Genomic DNA, 19696 nt, shown 5'->3' on the forward strand with positions numbered 1-19696 from the left:
GAACGATCATAGCAAGTTGGCCTCGGTAGCTGCGGCATGAAATTTAACCTAAGTTGCATCTATGAGATATGTGTTAATGAACCCAATATCACCGACTTATCTTTTCTTCAATTCGGCGATCTTCAATCTGCATAATATAGTGAGGATGATTATAAATACATGCAATGAAAGAGCTAAGCTATATAGAGAAACTTAATGACAGAAGTAGTACTATTTACAGACAGTAGCAGGCGACCGTTGTTTTATCGAGGGCCAATTGATTGAAAAACTAATAGAACTCCTCAAATGGAACAGGCAATAGATCAATTCCAACGAGGTCATGCTCCTTTTTAACTTTCACATACAAAGTACTCCTCCCCCCAGAGTCTCTGCAGATTTTCAAGTACCAATCATGCAATCTTCGCATCATCGTTGATAGAGATCTTTCATCTTTGACGAGAGGCTTCCCGTACTCGTATCTTTGTATCTGCACCTCCATGGGTTCATAATGTACATCGTCGGGCAGGTAATCGCCAAGATTGCTATAACCGGGCACCATCCTCGGATCATTAGCGACGTTGTCGCTAGGCACCTTGAGCGGGGGGCACGATTGCTTCGCTTGTTCGCCGAGCTGGAAAATTTGTTTCCCAGCTCGTCGTTCTTTCAGCCTTTGATCACTGACAGTACTTCCTGACCGCTCCGCTTCGGCAAATTCCTTTCCAATAATGCGGTCATAGTTTCCTTTCGGCGGAGACTTCGGTGGTTTTGTCAGGGCAGCCAGAGTGCACTTCACTTTCACTCGATCTACCTTATCCTCCGGAGGTGGATGTTTCTTTGCTTTCACCCCTTCAAAGAATTTCCTCACTTCTTCTCGCGCGATCTCGGCGTTCTCCTCCGGGGTCCTCTCATATGGTAACTTCTCTGGAGTCTTCAGAGAAGGACCGAATCTGTATTTCCTCCCGCCTCTGGTTGTACTGCTAGACGCCGACCGAGCAGACGGAGCGGTTGTCTTCTTTACTTGCTTAAGAGGCGGAGGAGAAGGACTACGACGCGCCAGAGCAGCTGGAGCGGCGGCAGGTCTCTTCCGCCCTTGCTGACGAGGCGGAGAAGGAGGAGGCTGGCTGCTCGGGCGCGTCGGCGCAGGCGGAGAAGGAGACGGAGTGCCGCCACGCGCCGGAGAAGGAGCCGGCCGAGTGCCCTGATCGTCACTCGCCGGAGGAGGAGGCGGTGGAGGAGGCGGAGTGCCCTGACTTGCCGGAGGAGGAGGAGGAGGCGGAGGCGTCCAGTTCGGAAGGTTGATGAGCTCCTTCCGCCATAGGCATGGAGTCTTCAGAGCAGACCCCAGCCGAGTCTCCCCTTCACCGGTAGGGTGGTCAACCTGGAGGTCCTCAAATCCCTCCGTTATCTCATCCACCATCACCCTAGCATATCCTTCTGGAATCGGCCGGCAGTGAAAAGTTGCGCCGGGTTCAGTAGGATAAACAGAGCCAACAGCCGCCTTGACCTTCAAATTCATCCATTGCGTCATAAGGTGGCAATTTTGAGACTCCGTTATAGCATCCACGGGATAGCTGGCAGGAGCCGTCAAGGCATGCTCCAGCTGAAGCAGCTCGGTGGAAGCCACGCTGCTTCTACGCTGAGATGGCGGGGTAGCTTCGGGGGAGCCTTCGGCAGTACGTTTGCTGTGATTTGCTTCTCGTTCCTCTATCGCTTGTACCCTTGCGTGCAGCGCCTGCAGTTCGGTCTGCTGCACTTTTTTCCTCCTCTCATGGGATTTGTAACCGCCTGCGTCCGGAAACCCAACCTTCCACGGAACGGAGCCTGGCGTGCCTCGTGTCCGTCCAGGGTGCTCAGGATTCCCGAGGGCCATTGTGAGCTCGTCGTTCTCTTTGTCTGGAAAGAACGTCCCTTCCTGCGCTGCTTCGATATACTGCTTAAGCTTACTGACTGGTATGTCCATTTGTTCGTTCGTCCAAATGCACTTCCCTGTTTCAGGGTCCAAGGTTCCGCCAGCCCCGAAGAACCAAGTCCGGCAATGGTCTGGCCAGTTATTTGTCTCTGGTTCGATCCCTTTATGAACCAGATCATTCTCAATCTTGGACCACTTAGGCCGGGCTACGAGGTAGCCACCTGACCCCGTGCGATGGTGAAGCTTCTTCTTCGCAGCATTTTGCTTGTTTGTCGCCGACATCTTCTGACTCTTTTCCGATGTCTTGTGGGCCACAAATGCGGGCCAGTGATCTCTGATCTTCTCATATCTGCCCTTGAATTCTGGTGTCTCATTATTTTCGACAAACTTATTATTCAGCTCTTTCTCCCACCTCCTGAATAGTTCTGCCATCCTCTTAAGAGCAAAAGACTTGATTAATTTCTCTTTAATTGGGTTCTCTGGATTATCCTCTGGCGGTAGGGTGAAATTTGACTTCAGCTTAGTCCAAAGATCGTTTTTCTGCATATCATTGACATAAGACACCTCAGGGTCTTCTGTAGCCGGCTTAAACCATTGCTGGATGCTTATCGGGATCTTGTCCCTAACCAGAACCCCGCACTGAGCAACAAATGCGCTCTTTGTCCGGAGGGGTTCAATAGGTTGGCCGTCGGGCGCGATTGCTGTGATCTCAAGCTTTTCATCCGAGCTCAACTTTTTCTTCGGGCCTTGTCTCTTTATCGAAGTTGTGCTCGATCCGGAGGGCTAGAAAAAAGAACAAAGACTTAATTAATATGTGTACATACCAAAACAATGAATGCATCAATCAGCTAGTCAGCATAGGCTTAACTAATATATATACCTGGCCGGACTCGGTTTGGTCACCGGAGCTGTCATCACGGTCTCCTTCTTGCACCGGCATTGGGTCACCGGAGCCGTCCTCATGTTCTTCTTCTTGCACCGGCATTAGGTCACCATAGCCAGCTTGTTCACCCTCTCCTTCCAGATCATCGGTTTCGTTGAGAAAGTACGAGACGGCATCACTTCCTTCTGCGATTATCTCCCTCAACAACACTTCTTTTGTTGCTTCGTCTAGGGCGGTGTCCATAGTTTCTACAAATATTTACAACATGGCAATTATTATTCAAACATGACAGATGGATATATTAGTGCCAAACGTAGAACTAGCTACCTAATCATAGTAAGCTATCGGGAGGGGGTATATATCGACAACGACGACACTACATCTATGTCCCTCGACGACCCTCGTTCCCGATAAAAAAAAGAGGAAGAAGAAGAAAAAAAAGAGGAGAAGAAAGAATAGAGGAGAAGAACTCCTCTATTCTTTCCTCTCCTCTCTTTTTTCTTCTTCCTCTTCTTTTTTATCCTCTTCTTCCTCTCATGTTCGATCGCCGAGGGGTCAGGAGGTTGCCTAGTGTCAAAGGATTCAACAAAACCATGTCTTCATCATTAGGTGAAAGTAACATGTGCATGATGGTACGAAGCTCTTCAAAGTTGTTCTGGAACGGAGTCCCAGATAGGATAATTCGCTTTTTGGTACAAAGTTTAGAAAGAGCCTTCCGAATATCGCTATTTGGAAGGCCTTTGCTGAATTCGTACCAAAAGGCGGATTATTCTATCCGGGACTCCATTCCAGAACAATTTTGCAGAACTTCATACCAACATGCCCTGGTTACTTCCGGGTAATGATGGAGGCATGGATTTCTTCAATACTTTGACACTAGGAGAAGAAGAAAGGAATAGCTAGAGGAGAAGATCGAAGAAAAAAAAGAAGAAAAAAAAGAGGAGAAGAAGAAAGGAATAGTGGAGAAGAAGAGAAAATAGAATATATTCTATTTTCTCTTCTTCTCCACTATTCCTTTCTTCTTCTCCTCTTCTTTTTCTTCTTTTTTCTTCTTCTTATTTATTTCTCCTCTTCTTTTCGGTAGAGGAAACCCTAAATAGCAAGTATCGTGGGTGTGAGATACATGTGGCCGTCGGTGTCAGACACTACATCCACGTCCCACAAGTGACGTGGGCGTCGAAGCCCGCGCCACTTGTGGGATGTGGATGTAGTGTCCGACACCAACAGTACATGTATCTCACACCGACGATACTTTCTATTTAGGGTTTCTCCTCTACCGCTCGGCGACCCTCGACAACCCTCGTTCCCGATAAAATAAAGAGGAAGAAGAAGAAGAAAAAAGAAGAAAAGAAAGAATAGAGGATAAGACTTTCTCTTCTTCCTCTCCTCTTCTTCTCCCTCTTCTTCCCCTTCTTCCTCGCCTCTCTCATGAATGTCCGACGTTCTCGACCCCCCCCCCATGTGTCAAAGAAAAAAAAGAAGAAAAAAAAGAAGAGAAGAAGAAAGGAATAGAGGAGAAAAGAGAAAATAGAATATATATTCTAATTTTCTTTATTCTCCTCTATTCTTTTCTTCTTCTCCTCTTCCTTTTATTCCTCTCCTCGTCTTCTCCTTCTTCTTCTCCTTCTTTCTCTACTTATTTTCCTTTTCCTTATTTTACTGTTTCCTCTCCACTAACATCATCATATATATGAAAAAATGCATATATGAAAAAAAAAACATCATCATATATATCATCAACAGAAAAAAAACATCATCATATCATCAACAGAAAAAAACATCATCAACATCATCATATCATCAACAGGAAAAAAACATCATAAACATCATCATCTTATTTAGTTCTCTCGACCCCTCGTCCCTCTCTCATGTTGTCGGGGAGGGGCTATATCGACCTCTCCGCTCATGTTGAAATTATCGGGGAGGGGGTATATCGACCACACCCCCCTCATCATGCATATATAGCTACCACATACATATATACATTGAAAAAATTACATATATGCAACAAAAACATTAATACACATATGAACAAAAAAATACATATATGAACAAAAACATGTTGTGAACAAAAACATTAATGTAATAAATCTAATAAGAAATTAATCTAATAAAAAAACATGCTTTGAGACGGATGGGCGCGGCGGCTCACAGCGGGGGCTCTGGCGATGGCGATGGCAGGGGAGGCAGGGGCGATGATGGCGACGGCGTCGGCGGGCGTGGGCGGGCCGCGGGAAGGGGCTAGGGCGCGGGGCAGGGGCCGGCGCGGGGCAGGGGCGGCGCGGCGACGGCATCGGGGGCAGGGGCGGCGCGGCGACGGCGTCGGGGGCAGGGGCGGCGCGGCGACGGCGTCGGGGGTAGGGGCGGCACGGCGACGGCGTCGGGGGCAGGGCGGCGCGGCGACGGCGTCGGAGGCAAGGGCGATGATGGCGACGGCGACGAGGAGCAGCGCTGGGGCGTCGGGCACAAACTGACGGTGAAGTTGTAAATTTTTCACAAGTCCAGCTTATATACCAAAAGCATTGGTCACGGTTCGTGGCACCAACCGTGACCATTGCACCCCTTTAGTTCCGGTTGGCGCCACCAACCGGGACCAAAGGCCAATTTTCGGCAGCCCAAAGGGCGGGAAGCGGCGGCCTTTGGTCCCGGTTGGTGACACCAACCGGGACTAAAGGGGTGCAATGGTCACGGTTGGTGCCACGAACCGTGACCAATGCCCCGAACCGTGACCATTGCACCCCTTTAGTCCCGGTTGGTGCTACCAACCGGGACCAATGCCCTTGTGCTACCAACGCCCAAAAGTTTAGTCCCACATCGCTAGCTGAAGGGCGCCGGCATTGGTTTATAAGCGCTGATGTGCCTCCCCATTCGAGCCCCTCTCTAATGGAGGCTTTCGGGCCTAAACTTGCTACTGCCTATGGGCCTATTGGGCCTCAGCGGGCCTGAATCCTGGCCCATGTAGGGTTTCTAGTCGTATTCAGGCCATGGAGGCCCAGTAGGTCGCATTTTTTTGGTTTTTGCTTTTTTATTTCTACATTTTTTGGTTTTTTATTTTTTTATTTCTACTTAAAACTAAATACTTACAGTTTTTTAGTGATTTCTTTTTGCTTTTAGGTCACAAAAATTATAAACTTTCTGTTAGTGCCATTAGTTTTAAATTTTGAATAGTTTAAATTTGAATTTTTAAAAATTTGTGTGAATCACTAGTTTATGAATAACTTTACTATAAAAATAGAATTTTTTTCTATTTATTTTTTATTTATACTTACAACTAAATACTTATAGTTTTTTAGTGATTTCTTTTTGATTTTAGGTCACAAAAATTATAAACTTTCTGTTAGTGCCATTAGTTTTAAAATTTTGAATAGTTTAAATTGGAATTTTATAAAATTTGTGTGAATCACTAGTTTATGAATAACTTTACTATAAAAATAGAAATATTTTTCTTCTTTGCTATTTATTTTTTATTTATACTTACAATTAAATACTTATAGTTTGATTTTAGGTCATAAAAATTATATTCTTTTTGCTATTGAAGAATATTATAGTTTTATTTTAGTTGATCATAACATAATATTTTAATTGATTGTTTTTATTTTCATAAAAATTTTGTAGTTCATTCTGTTTGCTATTAATTCATTCTTTGAGCTAAATGACTCTGAAATTGGAAAGCATTTCAAAATAAACTCTGAAAAGGTTGAAAGTTGGCATGGTATCATCATTTCACCCACATAGCATTTGCTTATTGCGGGAGGAAGTCTTCACTTTTTCTTCGCTTGTGTCATTTGCTTATTGCGCCGTAACCATGGATAATCTTCATTGTTTATCAGGATGCTTGGGTCAGCCTTGACATTGAAGGGAGGAATTTCATGAAACTTTTATAATCTTCAGACATGTCTGTCTTGCCGTCCACTCCCAGGATGTCCCTTTTTCCTGAAAGAACTATGTGGCACTTTGGCTCATCGTATGATGTATTCGCTTCCTTATCATTTCTTTTTCTCGGTTTGGTAGACATGTCCTTCACAAAGATAACCTGTGCCACATCATTAGCTAGGACGAACGGTTCGTCAGTGTACCCAAGATTTTTCAGATCCACTGTTTTCATTCCGTACTGTGGGTCTACCTGTACCCCGCCGCCTAACAGATTGACCCATTTGCACTTAAACAAAGGGACCTTAAAATCAGATCCGTAGTCAAGTTCCCATATGTCCACTATGTAACCATAATATGTGTCCTTTCTGCTCTCGGTTGCTGCATCAAAGCGGACACCGCTGTTTTGGTTGGTGCTCTTTTGATCTTGGGCGATCGTGTAAAATGTATTCCCATTTATCTCGTATCCTTTGTAAGTCAATACAGTCAAAGATGGTCCCCTGGACAACAAGTACAACTCATCACAAACAGTGTTGTCACCTCTGAGACGTGTTTCCAACCAACTGCTGAAAGTCCTGATGTGTTCACATGTAATCCAGTCGTCGCATTGCTCCGGGTGTTTGGAGCGCAGACTGTTCTTGTGTTAATCGACATACGGGGTCACCAAGGTAGAGTTCTGTAGAACCGTGTAGTGTGCTTGAGACCAAGAATATCCGTCCCTGCATATTATTGAGTCTCTTCCAAGAGTGCCTTTTCCAGTCAGTCTCCCCTCATACCGCGATTTCGGGAGACCTATCTTGTTAACGCCAGGAATGAAGTCAACACAAAACCCGATAACATCCTCTGTTTGATGGCCCATGGAGATGCTTCCTTCTGGCCTAGCGCGGTTATGGACATATTTCTTTAGGACTCCCATGAACCTCTCAAAGGGGAACATATTGTGTAGAAATACGGGCCCCAGGATGACAATCTCGTCGACTAGATGAACTAGGACGTGCGTCATGATATTGAAGAAGGATGGTGGGAACACCAGCTCGAAACTGACAAGACATTGCGCCACATCACTCCTTAGCCTTGGTACGATTTCGGGATCGATCACCTTCTGAGAGATTGCATTGAGAAATGCACATAGCTTCACAATGGCTAATCGGACGTTTTCCGGTAGAAGCCCCCTCAATGCAACCGGAAGCAGTTGCGTCATAATCACGTGGCAGTCATGAGACTTTAGGTTCTGAAACTTTTTCTCTGGCATATTTATTATTCCCTTTATATTCGACGAGAAGCCAGTCGTGACCTTCATACTGAGCAGGCATTCAAAGAAGATTTCTTTCTCTTCTTTCATAAGAGCGTAGCTGGTAGGACCTTTATACTGCTTCGGAGTCATGCCGTCTTTTTCGTGCAAACGTTGCAGGTCCTCCCGTGCCTCAGGTGTATCTTTTGTCTTCCCATACACGCCCAAGAAGCCTAGCAGGTTCACGCGAAGGTTTTTCGTCACGTGCATCACGTCGATTGAGGAGCGGACCTCTAGGTCTTTCCAGTAGGGTAGGTCCCAAAATATAGATTTCTTCTTCCACATGGGTGCGTGTCCCTCAGCGTCATTCGGAACAGCTAGTCCACCGGGACCCTTTCCAAAGATTACGTAGTGTAAATCATTGACCATAGCAAGAACGTGATCACCGGTGCGCATGGCGGGCTTCTTCCGGTGATCTGCCTCGCCTTTGAAATGCTTGCCTTTCTTTCGACATTGATGGTTGGTCGGAAGAAATCGACGATGGCCCAGGTACACATTCTTCCTGCATTTGTCAAGGTATATACTTTCAGTGTCATCTAAACAGTGCGTGCATGCGTGGTATCCTTTGTTTGTCTGTCCTGAAAGGTTACTGAGAGCGGGCCAATCGTTGATGGTCACGAACAGCAACGCCTTAAGGTTAAATTCCTCCTGTCTGTGCTCATCCCACGTACGTACACCATTTCCATTCCACAGCTATAAAAGTTCTTCAACTAATGGCCTTAGGTACACATCAATTTCGTTGCCGGGTTGCTTAGGGCCTTGGATGAGAACTGGCATCATAATGAACTTCCGCTTCATGCACATCCAAGGAGGAAGGTTATACATACATAGAGTCACGGGCCAGGTGCTGTGATTGCTGCTCTGCTCCCCGAAAGGATTAATGCCATCCGCGCTTAAAGCAAACCATACATTCCTTGGGTCCTTTGCAAACTCATCCCAGTACTTTCTCTCGATTTTTCTCCATTGCGACCCGTCAGCGGGTGCTCTCAACTTCCCATCTTTCTTTCGGTTCTCACTGTGCCATCGCATCAACTTGGCATGCTCTTCGTTTCTGAACAGACGTTTCAACCGTGGTATTATAGGAGCATACCACATCACCTTCGCAGGAACCCTCTTCCTGAGGGGCTCGCCATCAACATCACCAGGGTCATCTCGTCTGATCTTATACCGCAACGCACCGCATACCGGGCATGCGTTCAGATCCTTGTATGCACCGCGGTAGAGGATGCAGTCATTAGGGCATGCATGTATCTTCTCCACCTCCAATCCTAGAGGGCATACGACCTTCTTTGCTGCGTATGTACTGTCGGGCAATTCGTTATCCTTTGGAAGCTTCTTCTTCAATATTTTCAGTAGCTTCTCAAATCCTTTGTCAGCCACAGCATTCTCTGCCTTCCACTGCAGCAATTCCAGTACGGTACCGAGCTTTGTGTTGCCATCTTCGCAATTGGGGTATAACCCTTTTTTGTGATCCTCTAACATGCGATCGAACTTCAGCTTCTCCTTTTGACTAATGCATTGCGTCCTTGCATCGACAATGACCCGGCGGAGATCATCATCATCGGGCACATCGTCTGGTTCCTCTTGATCTTCAGTAGCTTCACCCCTGGCAGCATCATTGGGCACATCGTCTGGTTCCTCTTGATCTTCACCAGCTCCCCACGTTGCAGCATCACCGTATTCAGGGGGCACATAGTTGTCATCGTACTGTTCTTCTTCGCCGTCTTCCATCATAACCCCTATTTCTCCGTGCCTCGTCCAAACATTATAGTGTGGCATGAAACCCTTGTAAAGCAGGTGGGAGTGAAGGATTTTCCGGTTAGAGTAAGACCTCGTATTCCCACATTCAGTGCATGGACAACACATAAAACCATTCTGCTTGTTTGCCTCAGCCGCATCGAGAAACTCATGCACGCCCTTAATGTACTCGCGGGTGTGTCTATCACCGTACATCCATTGCCGGTTCATCTGCGTGCATTATATATAATTAAGTGTCCAAATTGATAGAAGTTCATCATCACATTAAAACCAAAGTGCATACATAGTTCTCATCTAATAACATATAGCTCTTCAGAGCATCTAATTAATTAAACCATACATTGAAACTATGTAAAACATTTCAATGCGAAAACAAATGCGATCATAATCGCAACCAAGGTAACAATTGATCCAACGGCATAATGATACCAAGCCTCGGTATGAATGGCATATTTTCTAATCTTTCTAATCTTCAAGCGCATTGCATCCATCTTGATCTTGTGATCATCGACGACATCCGCAACATGCAACTCCAATATCATCTTCTCCTCCTCGAATTTTTTTATTGTTTCCTTCAACAAATTGTTTTCTTCTTCAACTAAATTTAACCTCTCGACAAGGTCGGTTGGCATTTCCGATTCACATACATCCTAGATAAATAAAATCTGTGTCACGTTGGTCGGCATAATTTTCATAAACAATAAATGAACCAATAGTTATAAAGATAATATACATACCAAATCCGAATCATAGACAGGACGAGGGCCGACGGGGGCGGATACCAAAACCATCGCACTATATAAGATGCAATAAAAAATGTAAGAAAATGATACAAGTATCTATCTAAACATACAAGTAAGAATATTTTTCCTTTCAGAAAGAAGATAAGAACAAGAGGCTCACCACGGTGGTGTCGGTGATGAGATCGGCGCGGGTGATCGACGGTGGTGAAGACGGGGACGGGGCGTGACGGACCGCTAAATCTAGAGAAATCTCGAGGAAAATGGAGCTTGGAGGTCGAGCTTCGAGAGGAGAAAGCTTAAGTAGTGTGGCTCGGGCATTCCATCGAACACCTCACGTGCATAGGAGGTGAGCTAGAGCACTACCAAGCCCTCTCCCCCTCGGCCAGAGAAAAACAGAGCACTGGGGTGCTCTGCTCGCGAGCGAGGGGTATATATAGGCACCTCATTGGTCCCGGTTGGTGACATGAGCCGGGACTAAAGGGGAGCCTTTGGTCCCGGTTCAAGCCACGAACCGGGACCAATGGTGGTGGGCCAGGAGCGAGGCCCATTGGTCCCGGTTCATCCCACCAACCGGGACCAAAAGGTCCAGACGAACCGGGACCAATGGCCCACGTGGCCCGGCCGGCCCCCTGGGCTCACGAACCGGGACGAATGCCCACATTGGTCCTGGTTCTAGACTGAACCGGGACTAATGGGCTGAGCCGGCCTGGACCATAGCCCTGTTTTATACTAGTGAGAGGAGAAAGCTTAAGTGTGGCTCAGGCATTTCATCGAACACCCCATGTGCATAGGAGGTGAGAACAGAGTAGCACACACCTCCCACACGCTTGTCGGCCAAAACAACGAGTAGTGTGCGGGCAAGGACGAGCATATATATAGGCATTTTTTAGTCTCGGTTGGTGTCTGGAACCGGGACTAAATGCCAGACACCAACCGGGACTAAAGAGGTTGCGCCAGGAGCGAGGCCCTTTAGTCCCGGTTGGTGGCTGGAACCGGGACCAAAAGTCCTAGCCGAACCGGGACTGGTGCCTGCCAAGGCCGGGCCGGCGTCCTGGCCACTCAAACCGGGACTGATGCACGCATTAGTCCCGGTTCGTAAGTTGACTGAGACTGTTGCTCTGATCTGGCAAAAACCAATGCCCGGTTTTCTACTAGTGACTTCCTCAAAAACGACTTCTTTCCCTACCTTGGCAACCTCTTCATCAACAACAGGGGTGATAATTTCAATGCCAACTGTTCTGCTCCCGTTGCACCGTATGATTCTATCCTCCTTGTTTGAGACTATGCTAGAATTTCTATTTCTAGTCTTTGTCATAGATCTGATCTGTTCATCTATTATGCTAATTCGCATGATTAGTTCTATCTCTGTTATTTCCGTCATGATTTATTTACTGTTTATTTAGATTAAAACTCGTAGTAATTTTCTTATATATTCAACAGTCCGTTGCTGTCATCTGGCCTGGAAACAACAAAATTAAACACCCAATGTTAACTTGGCCAGGAGATCGATCGCAACAAAAAAACTTATTAATTAGACGAAGACGATCACTGTATGCATGCATGTGCTTGTGTTTGCTTACACATGGCCTTGAATTTTTTCTTGAGGTCGGTGAGGTGCTGGCTCTTGGTGACGCGGAAGTAGTAAATGAAGTACCAAGGATTACCCAGGAGTATTACTCTCAAACACACAAGATTAGAAAGAACAATACATGAAGTTGTCAAACAAAATGGATCGACATATTTTAGGTAACATATAGTGGTAATTTCCAAATAAGGATGGTGGAAGATAGCGTGGAGGCATCTGGTCGCATGCCATTTGTAGAAGGTAAACGTTTTGCGTCGGCACGCCGGCCGAAGCGTTCGGCCGGTCGCTCGCGTGTCGTTGGATGCTGTTGCGAGCGAAGCATCCGCTTTTAGCCTGGCCATCCACGCACGGCCCAAATGCCTGGCTGTGGGGGCCCATGCAGCTCCCGTGAACCAGTCTTCTTCCTTATCTACTTGATCCCCACCCCGCACCAGTGTCGCTGCAGCTCCGATTCCCCATCCCAAACGAGAGGCGACGGCGCCGCCGCCGCCCCCCTCCCCCCGCGTCCTCCTTTCCTTTCTCTCTCTAATGGCCAACGCGCGGCCCTGAATCACCAGATCCCCAACAACCATCTCTCACCAGAGACCTGACCCCAACAACCATCTCTCACCGGAGATGGACATGACCGATCACTGTGCGGACGTCATGCTAAAACCAGCACATGGTTTTGCTGCAACCGGCTAGCAAAAGTGCTGGAACCAGTGACGGGGGATGATACAAGCAAGAGGCATTTTTTTTGCTGGGAAGCCGACGAGGTGGATTTTTTGCTGGAACCATGTTATTTTTTTGCTGGAACCAGTCCTAATTTTTGCTACCACTCCTTTTCTTTTGATTTTTCTGGAACCAGCCTTAAATTTGCTACCATCGTCCTTTGATTTTGCGGGAACCTGCAAATTTTTCTACTTCAACCAAGATTTTGGATATTTTTCTTGCTTTCTAGTTTTTCGCTGGATGTGGCCAATTAGTTTGCTACAACCGGATTTTTTCAAAGCTTCAACCATGTCTGATTTTTGCTACTACCAGTCGACGTTTTTGCTACACCCTTCGTTCATGGCTGCGACGATGCTCCAGCGAGCACAAAAAGAGTCGGTGGCCGGCAAGTTGCAACCGTGAGTCATTTTTACTGGAACCGGTCACCGCGGTGAGCACGACGGTCACCACGGCAAGCTGCGATGGAAACACAACGAGTTGTAACCATGTCCACGGCCATCTGCGACGGTAACCACGCCGAGCTAGAACCGCGGTCGAGAATAGCTGGGACCGTATAGTCGCGTTTTGCTGCAACCATGAACTTGGTGTTTTTGCCTGGAACTGCGGCTGACCGAGAGCGGGGATGGCGAGCGGCAGCGAGCCGGCGAGGTCACCGGAGTTGGGGGTCGTCAGGGGAGAGAGAGACGCGGGGGTTGGTTCGTGCTAGGCGGCGGCTCTGGTGCGGCAGCGCGTGGGAGAGGGAAGAAATTAATAATCAAGGGGAAGGAAGTAGACGATGCGGAAGGTCAGATCAGACGGCTGGCTATAGTTGTATCCGGCGGCTGCGCGTTGACCGGCCGAAATTTCGGCCGGCGCGCCGACGCCTATCAGTGCCCTTTCTAGAAAGACAAGATGATACCGAGATACAAAGAGAAGAAGATGGGAAGCTAGAGGTTGATATCTTAGACGACAAGCTGCAAACATTGATACCAACGGTCTTCTATTGTTGGAAAAGCTAATATACTTAATGCACAATAATTTTACCAAAGTGCAACTATGTTCTCACATGACCAAATATCTTGACAAGAAAACATTACAAATGTAACAGTTTGTTTTACATTTAGCAGCACAAATATGCGGGACTCCCAGCTAGTTTAAGAATGGAAAGACAACTATAACATCAATATAAGCAAAAGCAATCGATGAGATACCTAAGTAGAGTGAAAAACTGTTTGATGCACACAATGCGATGGAGGAGCTGCTTCAAGATTGTTTTGTTCTACGAGATGTGATGGACTGGGCAAAGAACGTGGCAAGTATTTACAAGGACAGGAGTGGAGGAAGGAATAGATATCGATGGATGGAAGCATGCATGCACCGTCCAGTAGATGCTCCTCTCTCTCTCTCTCTCTCTCTCTCTCTCTCTCTCATGCATGCATGCATCACATTAACCAGTGGGAGTATAAATTGTTGATTCCGTGAGATGCGTGGAATTGTTACCCTTTTCTTTTCTTTTTAGCGAATACAGCCCACTGTTTTGCGAAACCAGCTGGTATACTTCACTATTGCAGCCGGTTAGTTTTCTAAACCAACCAAAGATATAGTTTCAGAGTACTATGTTAACAAAACATACTTGGTGTAGCCTATCAAACATGTATTTCAGATGCATAGGCCAGTTTCTACGTCAAGCCCCAGGTGAGCTGCCACCGATCCATGATCGGCTTCCTCGTCTCCGGTGAAGCGCTAGGCACTAACCTCAGTGAACTTTTGTAGATTTCATGTCACCCATGTTCTTTAGTAATTATACCTAAAGTTGATGTAAAAATCCATTAAGAATTGCATTAGTTTTGTTACAATAGATATTCAATATGTGTATCGGTGTAGTTTCCTCTATATAACAATAAGGCGAATGTATACCAACCATTTTCCTTGGTGTAATTTTCTAAGGTCTTGTCTATTCCACATATGTTTTCAACAAACCTATTTGAGTTAGGATGTGGGTTTGAAAGTGACTGTACTAGTATTACAATCTTCAGAGTTCCCTTCTCGGAAAGAGGCACCTTTGCATCTTATTGTATAAATAAATGATTGACTTCACAAGCTCACTACCCACAAACATAATAAAGAAAAAAAATCACAAGCTCACAATCTAGTGGCAGCATACGTCATTTCGTAATACGTCATTGCACCATACCTGCGTCAGTTTGTAGTGATAATCTTATGCACATTCAGCAACTTCTTTTTTCTATTGTTGAGTACACATTGTTCTATATGTGCCAGCTTGACAGTGTGCTGCATCATGCAACCACTCTTTTTCTGTTTGACACAGCATTGCTATTTTTGTTTAGTCAATAAGGAGCTTATTAGCAGCCCAAACTTGATTATTAAGGAATCAATCATAACAGTGTTTGTCGTACTCTTTGACTAATAAAACCTATATTGACCACCAACTGGAGCAGGAGCCACAAGCCAACAAGGACGTAACATGCAAAAGACAAATCATACAGTACCATTTTGCTTACGTCCACATACCATATAGAGAGAGATGGTACATGTGCATGCATTTTGGATATGCTTCGCACCTGGGAAAACTTCTGTGAGCCATGTTTAGGTTAGGGGTAGGTTAGAGATTCGGTGAGGAAAAAGTCGAATGTAGGAAGGAAGTTTCCTTCCTAGTTGCCTGCCAGTGTTTGTAAGGTTTCCGTCATTTTTGTTATTGATTGACTTGGTCTGATAGTTCCCAGAAATTAGCAAACCTTGCTCCATTCTAAAAAAAAGTTACTATCCAGCATGGTGCAACCAGCCTAGAGACTAAAAAGTATCCACATTATGGATCAACCGGCTGGTTTCCTGAAAGCATTGTCTGTGCGCCCAACGCACGGACGCATCACGCTGCTGTCTAGCGAAGTGGAGAACCGGTATGACCATCGTACCTAGACGGATGAAAACCGACTGTCTCTGTTGTCATGGAGGAGCTGGGCGACGGGCGATGTGGAGGGCGGACGGCCTACAAGCCTGTACTAACCGTGGCCATAATAGCGACTGAGAGAATGGCCGGTGAGGGTCGACACAATCCTCGCATGAGGAGAGCGTGCGCCTTGGCGATGATGGCTTCCTTGTCCTTGATGGCGGCCTTGTGCTGCGTGGCCTGCAGCATGGCGGCCTCGGCGGCGAAGTCGGCAGTGTTGACACAAGTATGACATAACATGGTACGAAGCGCGCACAGGACATGGTGCCTGAATAAGGTACGGGACAAAGCTTGGTACATGCCATTGTACATATATCACGGTACAACATATGGCAGATTAATTATTGGATACAACACCCACAGCGACAGTATGAACCCCGAGCAAGCAACTGCCAACGGATGGAAGTCGGCAGGATAAACTGTTATTCCAACAAGTTGGGGGGCGCCAACACAGCTGCCAGAACAAGGACTCAACGCAGAAGATCACTAGAAAGGAGTCACGTCAGCAACAGAAGGACCACACTGTCAAAGGAAGAGAAGAAAACTGAAAGATAAGAACGGAACAAGAGAAAAACGAAGGAAGAAGAAGATGAACAGTGCAATGAACTTGTGGAACAGAGTATGTAACAAAATAGGAGATGTATCATACACACACGGAGAAACTGTAGGTAAACGTTTTACGCCAGCGCACCGGCCGAAACGTTCGGCCGGTCGCATCGCGCGTGTTCGATCCACATGGATCCAGCCTGTCTCGCGCGTCCTTCTCCCAGTTTTTTTTTCTTTTGCCTTATCTTCTTCTTCCTTCCACCACACAACCTCCCTCCAACTTTCATCCCCCCCCCCCTCCGCGACCTCAGGCGCTGCCGCTGAGCGCCACGGCTTCTCCGGCGAGGCCATCATCGGCGGACCCCTTATCTTCTTCTTTCTTCTACCACTCAACCTCCCTCCACCTTTCATCCCCCCCCCCCCCCCCCCTCCTGCGACCTTAGGCGCTGCCGCCGAGCATTGCGGCTTCTCCGGCGAGGCCACAACCGGCGGACCCCATTAGGTTGCTGCACGAGAGACCTGCCGATGATGGTGTCGTGAATGCTACAACCATGTACTACAAAGCTACAATAAGCTTGCAAAGATGCTACAACGTGTGCACAACAGAGCTACAATCGGCAACGTGTGTCGTCAAATGCTACAACCGTTCGACAAAAAAGCTACAACCATGTTCGTCAGAGCTGCAACCCGAGTTCGCCGGAGTTTGTAGCCACTATGATCCAGCGATATTTGCTACAACTAGTGTCGATTTTTGCTACAACCGGTGTCTCATTTTGCGGCTTTGCCATAGTCGGCATCGGGAATTTTTTGCTACAATGCTGTCATGCCGTGCTACAACCAGCACTTCAATTTGCTACAACCGGCACACGAGAATGCTACCACCGCTACCACCGCTGACAAAAAAGCTCCAACCAGAGATACATGGAAACTGAGGCGGGGCGCCATGGAAGCTACAATGGGCACCTGAGAAGGTACAACTGTTGATGGGAAAAGCTCCAACCGGCAAACAAAAATGCTTCAACTGGAGGTGACAGAAGCTATGGTCGGAGGACGAAAGCTGCAACCGGCTATGGAAAAGCTACAACCAGCGTTTGCAGAAGCTTCCACCATGTACGATGATGACCATGGCGAGTTTTCGAATCGACAAGCCGGCGGGCTGCAACTGATGTTGCCGACGACCGTGTCGGGACGACTGAGCGACCCCGGTGAGCGTCGACCACCAGCGCTGCGACCGCGGGCGATGGCGTCATGGCTATGGGGGCCGAGAGGTGGGGGGGGGGGGGGTTGCGGTATCGTGGCTGTAGCAGCACATCCAACGGCAGCCGGTGGCGAGCACGCGGCGGCCAGGGGCGAGCGCACGGCAAATCTGAAGCAGAGGGAAGGGGGAAGAAGATGATGACGTGGAAGAGTGGGGATCGAACGGCTCTTATCCCACGCATCGGATGGCTGGGGCTAGTCCGGCCGAACTGTTCGGCCGGACTGCGGGCGCCCATCACTGCCCGAAACTGTATCGTATTCAGACATTTAAGAATTTCTTTCTATTTTTCAACCACCATAAATAAATGTGTGCGAATCACGGAGCAAATGGACGGCTGCAGAAATTATTGCGTGAGCAAATTTTCGCACGGAGGAACAGGTCCGGTCGTTATTAACTTGTCCGGACGGACAGGAGCAAGTAAATAAATTCACGGGCGGTAGAGGTAGAGGTGCAGCGGCAGGCGTGGCTTGGCGTGCAGCACCAGCGGCTTAGCCATGGAGAGATAGTGCTTGGACTCGGTGAGCTGAATGTCCCGCACCTCTGCGGGCTTCGTCCAGGTGAAGCCATGGAGGAGCCTGCCGAAGAGCATGACGCTCATGGCTGTGCCGAGCATGGGGGCGACGCAGCCGCGGCGTCCTGTGCTGAAGGAGATGAAGCGCAGGTCGTTCTCGGTGAGCTCGAGGTTCCCTCCTCCCATGTGGCGCTCGGGGTCGAAGCGGAGAGGGTCTTCCCAGGTGGCCGGGTTCCGGCCAAGGCCCACGCGGCTGAGGAGGACGTGGCTGCCCTTGGGCACGCGGTAGCCGGCAACGACGGTGTCTGCGAGGGCGACATGCGGCACGTTGAAGGGGGCGACCGGGTGCAGCCGGAACGCCTCCCGGATGCAGGCCTTGACGTAGTTGAGCTGGGCGATATCCGACTCCTGCACCTGCCGCTCCCTTCCCACCACCCGGTCCAGCTCCTCCGCCGCCCGCGCCAGCAGCTCCGGCCTCTTCACCATCTCCGCCAGCGCCCACTCGGCGGCGTTGGATGGGTTGTCGACGGCCGCGAGATTGATGAGCTGCATGCGTACGTTACGATTACCGTTGGATGGTGGTGCTGGACTGCTTGACATGCATGCATTGCTACGCACGTTACGTTACCGTTACGTACCTTGGCCTGTGCCTTCACCTCCTCTATGCTCAATGTCGGTTCTCTGAGCGCAATGAGCACGTCGAGCAAGTCGTCGACCTCTTTCCTCTCACCGGCGTTCCACTGCCTCCGACGCTCGTCGATGACCGCGTCGTGCAGCCTGTCCAGCGTCGCGTTAGCCTCATTGACAATCTTCTCGTGGCCGTCCAGGTCGAGCCCCAGCAGCGACGGCAGGTAGTCGCTGACGCAGAAGGAGTAGAGGATCCCCTGCGCGGCGAAGGAGGCGTCCATGTGCTCCATCTCCAGCTTCCCAGGGCCGCCGCCGACACCGGCTTCCCCGAAGTAGCGCCTGCCGAAGAGGAGCCGGCGTATGACGTTGCCGCAGTAGTGCCGCGCGAGGTGCCTGACGTCCACGTTGCTGCCCTCCTCGCCGGTGAGGTTGTACATGTACCACGTGATGTTGTCGGCCTCCTCGGCGCGCTTGTCGTGGAGCCACTTGTGGCGGGACGGGGAGACGATGTGGGAGGTGAGCACCCGGCGCATCTTGGTGGACTGCGCGCTGAAGGGCGCCAGCGCGGCTTCCACGTACCCTCCGCTGGCCACACGGGAGGCGAAAGTCACCGGTCGGGACGCGAAGATCTCGTCCTGCTTCTTGAGCACCTCCCTGGCGATACGAGGGCACGTGATGGGGATGATGTGGACGCCGCCCAAGCGAAAGCAGGCGATGTCGGTGCCCATCTGCTCCATCACCTGGTGGATCCACCGGAACGCCGGCTTGTTAACCATCAGCTCGGGGAGTGCGCCTACCACCGGCCACGGCGACGGCCCCGGAGGGAGCGACCCGGATGAGCGTGTCCACATGGAACTCAGCCTCCGGACCACGTATATTACGACCAGCATCACCAGCACAGAGAGCCCCACCATTGTGTATGTAGGTAGCTAGGGCTCGCTAGCTCCCCGATCTGCTTGCTGCTCTATGCTCATTAGGCTCCATCCGTCATTTATACATACGGACATGCTAGTGAGAACGCCGTTTCGGTGACCAAGTCGTTTGGTCCTTTGGTCCCAATAAGAAGTTCACTACCAAA

General features: G+C 48.6%; 2 protein-coding genes across 2 annotated transcripts in view; both read right to left on the reverse strand.

Annotated features, from left to right (window-relative positions):
- LOC125542949 (disease resistance protein RPP13) overlaps positions 1-19696 on the reverse strand; it is a 166634-nt gene that overhangs the window by 80794 nt on the left and 66144 nt on the right. The gene's annotated exons all lie outside the window — the stretch shown is intronic.
- On the reverse strand, positions 17908-19594 carry LOC147988449 (tyrosine N-monooxygenase-like). Its single transcript, XM_087540639.1, has 2 exons — positions 18630-19594; positions 17908-18537 (listed from the first exon to the last, which is right to left on the reverse strand). The coding sequence occupies exons 1-2, from the start codon at positions 19530-19532 to the stop codon at positions 17908-17910; spliced, it is 1533 nt and encodes a 510-aa protein (XP_087396765.1). The 5' UTR covers positions 19533-19594.

The sequence above is a fragment of the Triticum urartu genome, chromosome 1A (genome assembly GCF_056163025.1).
Source record: "Triticum urartu cultivar PI428250 chromosome 1A, HENAU_Tu73, whole genome shotgun sequence".
Lineage (NCBI taxonomy): Eukaryota > Viridiplantae > Streptophyta > Magnoliopsida > Poales > Poaceae > Triticum > Triticum urartu.

Excerpts from the sequence above, each read along its gene's own strand:
- LOC147988449 (XM_087540639.1), bottom strand. The coding sequence starts at position 19,532 with ATGGTGGGGCTCTCTGTGCTGGTGATGCTGGTCGTAATATACGTGGTC. Across the intron at positions 18,538-18,629 it reads AGGTGAAGGCACAGGCCAAG|CTCATCAATCTCGCGGCCGT; the intron begins GTACGTAACGGT and ends GTACGCATGCAG.